The sequence below is a fragment of the Anopheles darlingi genome, chromosome X (assembly GCF_943734745.1).
Source record: "Anopheles darlingi chromosome X, idAnoDarlMG_H_01, whole genome shotgun sequence".
NCBI lineage: Eukaryota > Metazoa > Arthropoda > Insecta > Diptera > Culicidae > Anopheles > Anopheles darlingi.
In genome coordinates, this window is record NC_064873.1 from 10,000,797 (window position 1) to 10,012,917 (window position 12,121).

Consider the following 12,121-nt stretch of genomic DNA (forward strand, 5'->3'; position numbering starts at 1 on the left):
GCTAGAGTTTACGCCCCTTCTGGCACCGCCTTTTGGCATTAGGTGGTGCTACATGAACCGTAAATTTATAGATGCTGCCACACGGAGCGAAAATTTGCGCGCAAATTTGCACATTAATGCCAAAATGTTTTCGCTTCGTGTGGCAGGCGTAAAAACCCGAAAATTTATGCCGAAATGTCAAACGTATTGTTTTCATCTGTGTTTTGGCCGCTGAAGTTGATTTCCGAATAAATTTTGCAGTTTTTAACGATTTTGTTGCTGTTGCTGTTATATTTATATTAAAAATGCAAAAACAATACGAAAAGAACCTACATTTTCGTAAATAAAGCGTTCGATAGCGTCAAGGGTTCAGCGAAAAAGTCCGCGGACGTATAAAAGTTTGACAGCGTGTAAGGATTAAGCGGAACCGTTTTGACATTAATTTTTTCGTTTGCGCTAGAGTTTTCGCCCCGTGTGGCCACGGCTAGGTACTTTAAAAAGACAGGTAGCTTCTTAACACGGTCCAGGAACGCTAGCAAGCTCTTGTTCTAGGGCGGGTGGCAAGACCTACGGACCGATACCATATTGAAACACTAGGAAGAATTTTGAGAATATTTGCATAAACTTTAACTTTCGTGCCACTTTTCGTGAATTTGAACTGTCGTAATACCACAGAAAAGCGAAAACAGCTCCGAAAAAAGCGTTCCCGAAGTAAACATCCCACCATCCCGTGAATGTCAAACTCTGAAATACGATCGAAATACGAAAATACGATCGAGGATTTGTTCTGGATAAAGCTACCTGTCTTTTTAAAGTACCTTGGTTCTGCATAAAGCTACCTGTCTATTTAAAGTACCTTGCCGCGGACGTACAAAAATTTGACAGAGTGTAAGGGTTAAACGAAACCGTTTTGGCATTAATTTTTTCGTTTACGCTAGAGTTTACGCCCCGTCTGGCACCACCTATTAATGTGTAAATTTACGCATAAATTTACGGTTTATGTAGCACCTCCTTCAGACTCTGAACTTTTTATCTAAAATTCGATCAGGGTGTTGTTCTGTGCGAAACCACCTCTCTATTTAATACACCTTGACTACAACCGTGATAAACTATAATTGTGCTTTTCTTTCAAAATTAGATCTTCTCTTTCTGGCGCATTTACTAGACCGTCTTTTTAGCAGGGTTACTAATTTATAGCGGTGAAATCCCAGAATGACAGTTAAGCGAAAATTTCACGGTGATCGCAAATTACTGTTTTACCGCTTTTACCGCTTCAGTGGATGTCGATGCGAAACGATCAAGCAGCGATCTCCAAGGAATCCAAGCAATCAGGCTTTTAGCAGTAATTTTTAGCAGAAGAAGCAGAATAACGAAGTATCTAAGTGATAGAAGAGTGTGTTTTAGTGCATGAAATAACATAAATCGCAGATTTATGTAAGAAAACCCAATCAAACTCTGACGCGAGGTCAAATGGATTCGTCAGTTTGTTCACCTCAGTAAAAGGATCGTATGGTAGAGCCGTTCTCTTTTGAGACGAAGGCCTTAGTTGTGCGTATGTGCATATGTATATGTTAGTTGTAAGAAAGTGCAAACCACCGCATTCAACCTTAAGGTATGTCTATATTGGAAAAGCCAAAAGTGCAGTGAAGTGTTGCTTGATAAGTGGTATGGCAATCGGCAGCAGTTCCATAAGGTGGACTTTCCGCTAAAAGCAAAGTATATCAGTATAACGTGCGCACGGAGATACTTTCGCGCATCATTTGCTAATTACTTACTACGGCACCGTGCGCAGAAACTGAAGTAGCGTCTCTCTATCTCTTTCTATTTCTCTTTTTCTCTTTGTCTTTATGGGTGTAAATGGCCATGTCATCACACCTGTTTTAGGTAGCAGGCACCTCATCATGGATCATCCCAAGTGCAACATGTCCAACAAGGAAATCCGCTTCGAGTGGGACATTCTTGCAAAAAAACGCTTGCAGAACTGGGATAAAAACGGTAGGCCGTATTAGTTTTTCAATGTAGTTTCCTAACCAACTCCTGTTGTGTAGCAGTAGGAGGTTGAGTCAACATTTCATGCCTTTACTCGGAGATTCGGTTGGATGACGCAGCATATACCTTGCCGAGGTGATCATGAGAAGATTTCGCACTATGGTTCCTGTTGCGAAAAAGTCGATTCATCTTATCGATCGACAAGTAATGAATCTATCGACAAAAAAGTGCGTTCGCCATGCTAAAAAGAACGGAAAATTCATCTCTTGTCGATCGATTGCGTTTTTCGCAATAGGGAAAAGTCTGCTTCGAATGTATGATAAGTTCTCTTCCAAGATGTTAGCTGGCCAAAAGTTTAAAACGTAAATTGAACCATTAAGCATGAATGAGTAAGAGAAGGGGGGAGGGCGAACTAAAATATTAGAATTTAGGTTATAATTGAGGGAGCTCCCCCCCTCATCGACCGAAATTCTCCGAGCAGGCATGAACGAGAGTAGCGCAACTGTCAGATCCAGCTGATCCGACGCCGATACGATTTGTTTGTAAACAAAGGTTGTTGGCTAATTTTCGGTTTCGTGTTCAGCAAAGTAAAGTGGGTTTTAACGTCGGATTTTTGATATAAACATACGGCTCGCCCGTCATTATATATGTTAAAAAAAACGTCGGATTTTTGATGATCCAGATAGTTTTACAATGATCGAACAGCTAATCTATCGATTGTGTAATATGTTTTCGGCTGTATCGCAGATGCACCAACACTTCACAACCAACGTTGGTTAATTGTTGTGCATGTTATTAAGGCTGAGTGAGGCCTGGCACTGTCTTGAAGACAGAACCTATCTTCTTTTGAATCTAGGGGTGTCTTCCTTATTAGAGTTTGTATAGAAGAATTGGAATTCCATAATTCAGTGATTACTTGATCGTTCGAGAGAAATAGTGAAATTGATCTCAAAACATTGTCAAAAGGGAGCAAGAATAAGCGCCGTAATGCAAAAATGAAGTTCAAGTGACCTTATAGTCCTCACATTGCTGCCTACCTTCGCAAATTATTATACTTCTGATTGTATTCGTGCATCTTTGGCATATAAAAGAGTCTATACCGCGATTCGTAATTCAATTAATCTTTTCTTGAACCGCATGAATCCCTCTGTCATCTGCCTTCGTGAAAATAGCATGGTCCTTATCGAAATTTTTCACCCGGAATCAAAGTTGCTAGGAATCTAATCTAATGGAAAAATCGTCAATACTTTTCGAATTGCCCAATATTACACGAGAAAGGAAAATGACAGGATAGTTTGTAAGGAAACTCAAATCATGTTCCCATCTCAACATGGTGGGTCCTTTAGGATTATATGAAGACACATTGCGCATGTCGACAGCACCATATCATACTGGATGACAGTTGCAGGCTCGACACTGCGGAGGGGTTTCCTGTTTTCTTGCTAACCCGCCTGTGTGTAAACTGTGCTCGCTCACGCTCTTAGGTATATTGCATTTTTATGGCTTGGCCTTGTGAAAGGGGTAGTCATGACATTGAGCGTCGTGACGTTGTGGTCAATGGGTAAAATATGTAAAAGTGCACCCAGTTCCGGCCTAGTTCCGTATGCCTATGGAACGTATTAAAGTTGCATATACCTGTGACTGAGTGGTCTGAGGTGCTACTATACAGAAAAAGATAAACTAATGTCAGTGTCGTCATTTGGTCATCAGCTTTCGTGAGTCCAGGAAACATTTTGAGTCGTTCAAAGCATTAACAGGTATAATTTGAACTTGATATTAAATCGAATATCGGCCTGGAAAGAAATGACCAATTCACGATTAATAGGCTATTTGTTTTATTACATCTAATGTTTCGACGTCCCAACTCATATGTGCCGAAACAGGAAAAGTGCGTATGCGAAATAATACTTGTTAGTTGGTGTATTATCGACATTCTGCAGAATATCACTCTCTTTCTTTCTTTTCTCTCCTTTTTCACATTCTTTCTCTCTCTCTCTCTCTCTCTCTCTCTCTCTCTCTCTCTCTATCTCTTTCTTTCTTTCTCTACTTATCTCTATTACTCCATTTCTCGTTGTTTCTCTCAGCACTTTGGTCTACACATATTCTACCGTTTATATGCGCGGCGTCACAACGTGCATATATGTGTCGGGTCATCGTTTTAGAGGCAGTTAGCCTTTAAAAATTGTATAAAACTTTGTCAATCCTTGGCTAGCATTAAAAGAGTGTCAGTGTGTTTGTGCATGCATACAAGGCACCGGATTACTGGTATAGGATTCAACTGAGAACGCTCTTTATATACACACGGCCAGGAAAGAAATTTCTCTGTAAATTTAACTTCCTCTATCAACTCCCATCCATCGTGACGTTCGTCGCTTATCACTCGCCTTAGGATGAGTGGATTGGCAAAGGAAGCTCTCGACGAGCAGGTCTTCGACGAAAGCTCACAGTACATGCTGGATGGTAAGTCTTTATGTCTCTAAAATTGTCGTTTTGAAACAGTTTTTTATAGAAATCTATTTTATTTGTGTATTATTTGTATTTAAAAGATGGGGAGGAGCCTATTTTAATCTTACCGAAATTGTGTTCCCATGTAACCCTCCTCACGAGGTTTCAAACAAATATTCGAGAAAAGAGAGTCATTCCATGCAAATCCTGAACCTCTTCACGCAGCGTGGAAGACTGTTCAAGAGATTTCTTACGAGTCGAAGCAATTTGGGTGCTTTGAAGCAGCGATATTGATCACCGGGTTCGTGGGGATGATTCAATCTACGCGGTAGAGTCCACGACAGACACCCTAAAATCGAGACAATTGATAATTGACAAGCAAAGACATCGGACGCAGGAACGCCGGAGATAGAGAAAAGTTAACTTCCGAGAGCCGGAGAAGAGATCCCGGGGGGGGGGGGGGGGGGGGGGATATCCCTTTTTGCATCCAATTCTATCACTTCTACTTTAGAACTAATTGAGGGCCATGCCATACAGAATTAGTAAGAAATTAATAGTAATCATTTTCTTCTATTTCTCAGAGAGCTCTCACTCTCTGAACAAAAATGTCACACGTATTGTTTAGTTGTAAATGTGCCACGTTTTACTCGTTTCGAAATATTTCCCGATTGGGATAGGCGGTGATATCCAAAACTATTAAAAAATCCATTCTATTATATATTTTTTTTAAATTTCTCTTTCCGTTTTGCTTCTTGCTTCCTATTTTATTTTCTCGTATTAGATTTACAACTTGCTGCCGAGCTGGGTAAAACGCTCCTGGAGCGAAACAAGGAATTGGAGGCAACAGTAAAGTATCATCAACATGTCATCGAGGATAAAATGCAAGAAATAGAGGTAGGATTAATTGAAGTATTCAGCTAAAGCCGTACTTCAAACATGTCAATAACCTTCCCCATTCTTCCAGTATCTGACTAAACAGAATGGCGCACTGCGAGAGGTGAACGATTCGCGCATGAAAATATACGAGCAGCTGGAAGTGAGCATCCAAGATCTAGAGCGGGATAAATATAAACTTGCATTAGATTACAAGGCAGAAAAGAAAATAACTAAGCAGTGAGTATTCTAGAAATGCCTCAGAGAATGTAAAATTTGGATTTTTTATCTTCTCTTTATCTTTTTTCGTCCAACGGCGTTCTTTCCATTTTTCTTTAATTAATTTTGTAGATTGCACAGCACTATCGAAAGCCTTGAAACCAAAGTAGAGGAGCTGACTCGAACGCTGGTGGATGAAAGGCGCCAAGCCGATATTGAACGACGTTATATAGCGAAACAACAAGCAGCAGCACCCGCGAGCAATGATATCGTAGAGCTTACTTCGTTACCGTCTCCGACGAGTGCGACTAGCGAGCAGGAAAGGCCATCTGGGACAGTCCAAGATGTACAAGAGTTGCATCATAATGATGATACAGACGAAGAATTAATACGGGTTATTCTGTTGCTCGAGCGTACCCAAAAGAGCTTTGCGCAGGAGCGGGATAAAGTGTCAGAATTGGAAGAACAGCTAATGGTTATCACACAAGAGAACCAAGCGCTTCAAAAAAAACTTTCTCAAAAGACCAACAACGACGAAGTAAAACCAGTACATCAAGAGCTTTCTCTTCTAGATGAATTGAAGTAGGTCTTTTTTCGAGAGTGGGCAATTTTTTTTTAAATTTCAGCAATATGGGAACTCATGAGCGAAATCGATTCTTCTTTTGTAGGCAGGGACAGATGTGCACGAACTGTTTACGTGACCTCGCCGATCGTCGCGACGAGAATTCTATCATCAGTGCGAACGATGAAGACGATCGCAGTCTCTACAATCTGATCGAAGCGTCCGAAGCACCAAAGAATTACTGTTCGACGGTCTATATAAAGGTATTTTATAACAGTCTCACTTTTCTAGTCTAGTAAAGGGTGAATGTACTGCGTGGAAATTAACCACACGAAACTATGTTTCAGCTGGTATAAATTTGAAAGCACCCATATTTCTGCTAATATATTTTGAATAGCTAACTAAAATCTGCATTTTTTTCTTTGTGTATGTATCTTTAATATCTGTTTTTGACATTTAACTTTGATTAATATTTACCATGAGTTTCCATCTCTTATGTTAAATTTATGATAATGTAAAGCTTAAGCTAGTGACAAAATTATCTGAATTAAAAAATTATCTCAGTTCAAAGCTATTTATTGGGCATGCTTCTAGAAATCTATATAAAAACATTCAATATCTTTTGTTTCGATAGCATTTAGCTTTAATGGTTTTTGCGAATAGTTGGCATTATGTGCTTATCGAAAACGTTCCATCATTTTACAATAGTTTTGGAACCAGCTGTATTCGCTGTTAATTTTTTTGTGATACTTTCTGCGATGTTAGTGACTGTTGTGTTTATTTTACTAATAATTTCTGTGTTCAGAGGCTGACAAGGTAGCACTGATCTGATGTTTTGTTTTCGATTTTTCGCATGTAGCGTTTTGTTTGTTGGCTTGGTCGTATTATAGTTATTACAATTCCTTTGTTTCCATTCATTGCGCTTGTTTTTTCTTTGCATTCGTATCTCTTTTCTCTATTACTGTTTGTTTGTTTATCTATTTTTTCTTATTGCTATAGGCAAGAACTTGTTCGACTTGTACCCATTCAACGAAGTATTTGCACGAGCTTCCTGTCAATCTTGTTAATCTTTTGCTCGAACTCTGGCTCATGCTGATCCGGAAGTTCACAATTTTAAGGTGTATTGTGATTTTGTTTCCATCGACCCGACTTCCTGCTCCAACAGTTGATAAATGTTCCCAGCTATGACTAGATGAAGTGTCTGTGAAATTGATACTGGTAGAGTTGATGTATGTGTATATGTTAATGTGTATAGATTAGTTTGAGTGCTAATAAGCTTTTAACCTCACAGGCATTTTTATGAATTAGTGTTTTAGGCAGTTTATTTACTCAATGTTGACATCAATTATTTGTCCAAAACATGTAAGACATATGGGTGTGGAGTTGCTGTATTTTTATCGTATAGTACAATTGAATATCTAATAGCTTATTTCAGGAAATTTCACTTAGTGACAACCTTTTTTTATCATTAAACTGTTCTCAGTATTGGGCTTCTATCTTTGATGTTCTGTGGTGTACCAGGTACAGCTAAAATGATGTACAATTTTAACTCGTATACAAAATACACAAGGCTGTTAGTGGTTCAAGCGTGCACGATGTTGACTACGATTATAATTTTAAAAATTAAAAAAAATGAACTAAACCCACTTAAATCTCAAAACTTGTATATCTATTGCCAGGCTGACAAATGCAATATACTATTGCGCCGTATGTTGGGATACACGCAAATAAATCGGTGGTATAATATGCATTCCACATGTTTTAGCTTTTGCAATTATACTAAATTTATAATGACTAAATTTGTAACAGAGGATAAATCTTCTTATTGTATTATCGTCAATGTGTATATAGGCCGTGTGTATATGACGATAAGGTGAAATAAGGATGTTAAGTCGCACGAGACTTTGCACGAGAGGCGAAACAAAAGCGCCTAAACCTACCTCGACATTTATACACTGCAGAATAGTTTGGAAAAAATACAAACAATTTGCAGCATTCACTTAGAAAGATTGATTTATTGATTTGTGGTGTTAATTTCTTTATTTTAATGTATAAAGTAGTTATAGAAACCATATAATCACAATAAGTTTAAAAGGTGCAAATGGGGTCTTCTAGGGATTAAAAAGTGGAACAAATTTATATATTGCTTTTCTCCTTGAATTTTGTACCATCCTCACAGCTTTCCACCCCCGAGTCAAATGGAGGAAAAATACAAACTGATGGTGGATGCGTCGCGAATAATCCTTATCGGGAGCTCATAGAGAAATACGAAGCATTGCTCGAGGTACATCGGAAGCCAATTCAGTCACTAGACAGTAAGACGGCATCTGGTTCCGGAAACAATACACCAGTTGAAAGCTGTCAACCTCAAGAGCTTAGTAAACGTTCCGGGTTTGGAAATGATTCCCACTACCTTATTGGCTTCAATCCACCAGTGACGAGTGAGCGAACGAACGACAACCAGCTGCATGGTACTGCATCAGCGACAGCTACCGGTCCGACTCGGTCGATGGTAATAGTCTCATCCGACAACCACTACCGCCCGGAGACGGCTAGTTCTGGCTACTTAGATGATGTGTGCAATAAGGCTACACAGACGGATGAGAGCTCACGCAATTTCCTCTGCACAATTGCAGATGGCATGGATCGATTCAGTATCTATGAAGATCAGAGTGCGATCGATTCACGTTTTCGTTTTAGTCCGGCACATCGTGAACTATTCCGTGAAATTTTCAGTGTGCTAAAGAAAGCGGCCGAAAACCGGGAGGGTGGTGAACAGTTGCCGCTGCTAGATGACACGAAATCGGATGCCATCGGTATGGGTTCTGTGGTAGAGCCAGTTACACCAATAAACGAAATGCCGCCGACCGACTTCGGCGAAGATGATACAGCCAGTTTTGTCACAACATCATCCGCCATCAGTGAACAGTCTTTTGCTATATCTGAGTGCATCACACGATCTGAGCGACAAAAAAGGGTACGCAAACAAGCGTCGGCAATTGCAGCAGCACGTCAGGGCTCAGCAGTTTTGCAAAAAGAAAGCGATATTAGCTCCAAGCCAGTAACTAATGCTGGGAATGGAGGTGTCTCTTATGCTACGCCACCAAGCGTTGACCGAACCGGTACACTGCAACAATCGTATGAGCCGCTTGAATATCTCTCCGGGCGGAAGCGTAAATCACATCGTCGAAGCAGCAATCGTACTCATGCGACTCCCGGAAATAAAGTGTCTGAAACTGGGGAACAGCAGCACCGACCATCAACACCACAAACACCTCGTGGTAAAGGAAGCCGGAGGAATCGCTATCGGCCCTGGAATCCGGACATTCATGGTTCGTTCGGTAGCAACAGGGTCCCGTTGCCACGAGTCAATGATGATATACGCCCAGTAAACCTCAGATGGGATGGCAGTTCGTTACCGGTTCCCAATCGCTCACCAACAGTATCCTCAATGTCACCGTCAGTTGAAGGCGCCAATTCAACAAACACGATGAAATCGAAATCAGGAGTATCAACCATTAACCGGTATGCCGAATTGGCGGACGACGCTAGTGACATCGTCGAACTTGTGCCCTCGACCGCCTCACAGCGGCTACACATGCTACATGAGCTCGATCTATCCTACGCCGAAGTACTCAGGCGGGCAAATACTCGCCAGCCATATAACGTCCGGCGCCCAAAGCAAAATTAATGGTAGGACAACTATGCGCTTCACTCTGCTTGCTATTTTGGATGTTAGTAGCTGTGCCATGACACAAGACTATCTCTTTCGCTCTTCTCGCAGCAATCTCAACTGAATAAACATACAGATTCTTTATAATATATTTAAATAAAACAATTCTCAGAAAAAGTTCAATCAGATTAACATGTCAATAAGGTGGGTATTTTTTGTATTCTTCTTGTTGCATTATTTACAGAATACCGATGTCGTGCATATCGTTTCACAAAGTATTTCGGAGTAGATTAAGTTGTGCAGGTTGTGGGAAGTCTTGTTTACAATATCTTTCCGATTCTTTCGGCTTGGGCTCTGCTAGCTTGCTTTCCATCTGATAGTAAGCGGTTCACATATAACATACCATGTCATATACGAGAAGAATAAGGAGAGGGATGTTTTTCAAACAATATATCGAGGACAACACAGCTCCATTCAGACGGCCCATTGCTAAACTGTATCTTTCAAGCGAAATTTTCACACACCTGCATTCCATAGGCATCGCGGCAATACAATGACCTTCGCCGTCCTTGCTATGGTTTCTTCATCCTTCTTTCGTCATCAGCAGTCGCAGTTACTTTGTTGTTGTAGTCGTCATGCTTGTCCTTTTTTCATTGTTGTTGTTGATGCGTCTATCGCGACGTATCCTTGCTGTCATCAGTAGCAGCGGCATTTGTTGGCTGGACAGCTGGACCTATAGTTGAGACATTGGTCGAGACAATACACATCCGCTCCTTCCTGTCCTTCTATCTCCCCTATAGCTTCGCAGGTTTGTCTGGGAAAGCAGGAATACGAGAATCATCAGAACGACATCCGGATAGTGTGGCACTAGAGATTTTTCTAGATTGATAAAAGTATCACTCTGCGCAGTACTCACGGGCAATAGCAAACCGATTCCGGACAGTTTGGTGGGTAACGCAAACAGTTGCTCTGGCACCAGTCTTCCATGCCAATGAAGCTACGGTAAGCCTCAGTAGGTACGCATACCTGGTCCCTGAATTTATCAAATGGAAACTCGTCGTATGAAATCCGAACATGTTCCGTGTTTAGGAGTGGACGAAGTGATTTAAGTGATTTGGGATCTGTACATTACATACCGAATGATCAGCGGGTACACGTTGTCCGGTTTCGGGTCACGATAGTCTTTGTAATACAGCAAGAACGGATTGTTACTTCCCACAAAGAGAGGTGGCCTCCCACCACCTGTATTGGATACGATGCTTATATCCGCGCAGTTGCGAAACGTTTCTGTAAACCACTAGCGACATGATGAAACCGAATAACATAATACAAGACTGCTAGTCTTACATACCTGGTCGACCACAGCCAACACCCTCGGTACCGTTGCTACACTTGCCCCACATGTTTCCGGTAAGGTAGATCCATAGCATAGTGCATGATGCGCAGGTTACCTGATTTGGTAATTGCACCCGGTAACGGAACACATCTTTTTTGCCCGACTCCGGTGGTATGGGAAATCGTACCTCTCGTGTGCCGGCTAGATAGAGTGGGTAGCGATCGAAGCAAGATTGTGGCGCATCGCCACGGTGGTTTTGTTTCGGACACAGGTAAATCTCGAAGTGTCCCATATGATTGGCAGTAAGCTCAATCTCCACGTCGATAACTTGTCCGGCAAGGTATCGCCGCGAGATAATACCTTTCCCGTATTCACCACCCATCTCGTGTGGTCGTGGTGTTCGTAGATTGTAGGCGTCGCCACACGTACCGCATTTTCCTCCATTTTGTTCCCATTGTACAGCATAACCACCGCAAAATAGTTCGTTGTCATTGTAATTGACGGGATTGGGATACCCGAAGCGCCACATCGCATTCCGCGCGGGTGGATCCATCAACCGTCCATGACCACTGACCGGCCTAGGAACACCGTTGATTAACACTAGAATAAGCACAACAAACAAGGCTATGTTCGTCGCAGATGAGCACCACAAAGTGATTAGCGGTCGCCACGCATTAATCAACATCGTTTCACTTTTCCGATGTAAAAAAACCTAGAATAAGAAGAATACAATCGAAACAATAAGAAGATGCTAGACAAGAAGAAAATACCTTTCAAACGTTACAAAATGCTTTTAATTTACAATACATATTTATATTATATTTTTTGCTATATTTTGCAGATACCTAGCAACTTCCGCATCTACACTCTATGCCAAAAAAATGATCTTTTCCAACGGTTTTTGGTGCGCCGCTACACTGATGCTGTTGAGCAGTACTGTGATCGCTAAAACCGCAAGAGCTCAGGACACAAGCAACCGTCTAGGTAAGCCGATATTAGTTTTTTTTTTAAATCTGGTTTATCTAACCTGTTACTGATTTGTGGG

The 12,121-nt window shown here is 41.1% G+C and overlaps 3 protein-coding genes across 8 annotated transcripts in view; 2 read left to right on the forward strand and 1 right to left on the reverse strand.

The window, feature by feature from the left end:
- The first annotated feature begins 1,254 nt into the window (after nucleotides 1–1,254).
- LOC125954262 (uncharacterized) lies at nucleotides 1,255–9,880 on the forward strand. Of its 4 annotated transcripts, XM_049684434.1 has the most exons (8): nucleotides 1,255–1,591; nucleotides 1,864–1,974; nucleotides 4,053–4,428; nucleotides 5,195–5,307; nucleotides 5,378–5,526; nucleotides 5,638–6,087; nucleotides 6,174–6,330; nucleotides 8,247–9,880. In XM_049684434.1, the coding sequence occupies exons 3-8, from the start codon at nucleotides 4,359–4,361 to the stop codon at nucleotides 9,756–9,758; spliced, it is 2,451 nt and encodes an 816-aa protein (XP_049540391.1). In that variant the 5' UTR covers nucleotides 1,255–1,591; nucleotides 1,864–1,974; nucleotides 4,053–4,358; the 3' UTR covers nucleotides 9,759–9,880. The 4 variants fall into 4 exon arrangements, with proteins under 4 accessions (XP_049540391.1, XP_049540383.1, XP_049540374.1 ...); XM_049684426.1 differs by lacking the exon at nucleotides 4,053–4,428; XM_049684417.1 differs by lacking the exon at nucleotides 4,053–4,428 and having other exon boundaries at nucleotides 1,868–1,974.
- A 556-nt stretch (nucleotides 9,881–10,436) lies between these two features.
- The window catches only part of LOC125954295 (uncharacterized), a 12,958-nt gene continuing 11,273 nt past the window's right edge, over nucleotides 10,437–12,121 (reverse strand). For 2 of the 3 annotated variants that reach the window (XM_049684478.1, XM_049684468.1), the window contains exons 2-5: nucleotides 11,092–11,788; nucleotides 10,877–11,027; nucleotides 10,657–10,773; nucleotides 10,437–10,554 (exon numbers count right to left, since the gene is read on the reverse strand). In XM_049684478.1, coding sequence (XP_049540435.1) covers nucleotides 10,437–10,554; nucleotides 10,657–10,773; nucleotides 10,877–11,027; nucleotides 11,092–11,761 — 1,056 coding nt within the window. In that variant the 5' untranslated portion in view covers nucleotides 11,762–11,788. Of the gene's footprint in view, nucleotides 10,555–10,656; nucleotides 10,774–10,876; nucleotides 11,028–11,091; nucleotides 11,789–11,921; nucleotides 12,020–12,121 lie in introns of those variants that run through there. The other variant, XM_049684486.1, reaches the window with a different exon arrangement.
- Nucleotides 10,611–12,121, forward strand: part of LOC125954287 (uncharacterized) — a 3,516-nt gene continuing 2,005 nt past the window's right edge. Inside the window, exons 1-2 of the mRNA XM_049684456.1 lie at nucleotides 10,611–10,742; nucleotides 11,918–12,060. Of these exons, the coding sequence (XP_049540413.1) occupies nucleotides 10,726–10,742; nucleotides 11,918–12,060 (160 nt within the window). The 5' untranslated portion in view covers nucleotides 10,611–10,725. The remainder of the gene's footprint in view (nucleotides 10,743–11,917; nucleotides 12,061–12,121) is intronic.

Bases quoted from the DNA above. Each gene is read 5' to 3' on its own strand.
- LOC125954262 (XM_049684417.1), top strand. From the start codon at position 1,542: ATGTATATGTTAGTTGTAAGAAAGTGCAAACCACCGCATTCAACCTTA. The intron at 5,308-5,377 runs GTAGGATTAATT...CCATTCTTCCAG, and splicing joins ATAAAATGCAAGAAATAGAG to TATCTGACTAAACAGAATGG. The intron at 6,088-6,173 runs GTAGGTCTTTTT...CTTCTTTTGTAG, and splicing joins TCTCTTCTAGATGAATTGAA to GCAGGGACAGATGTGCACGA.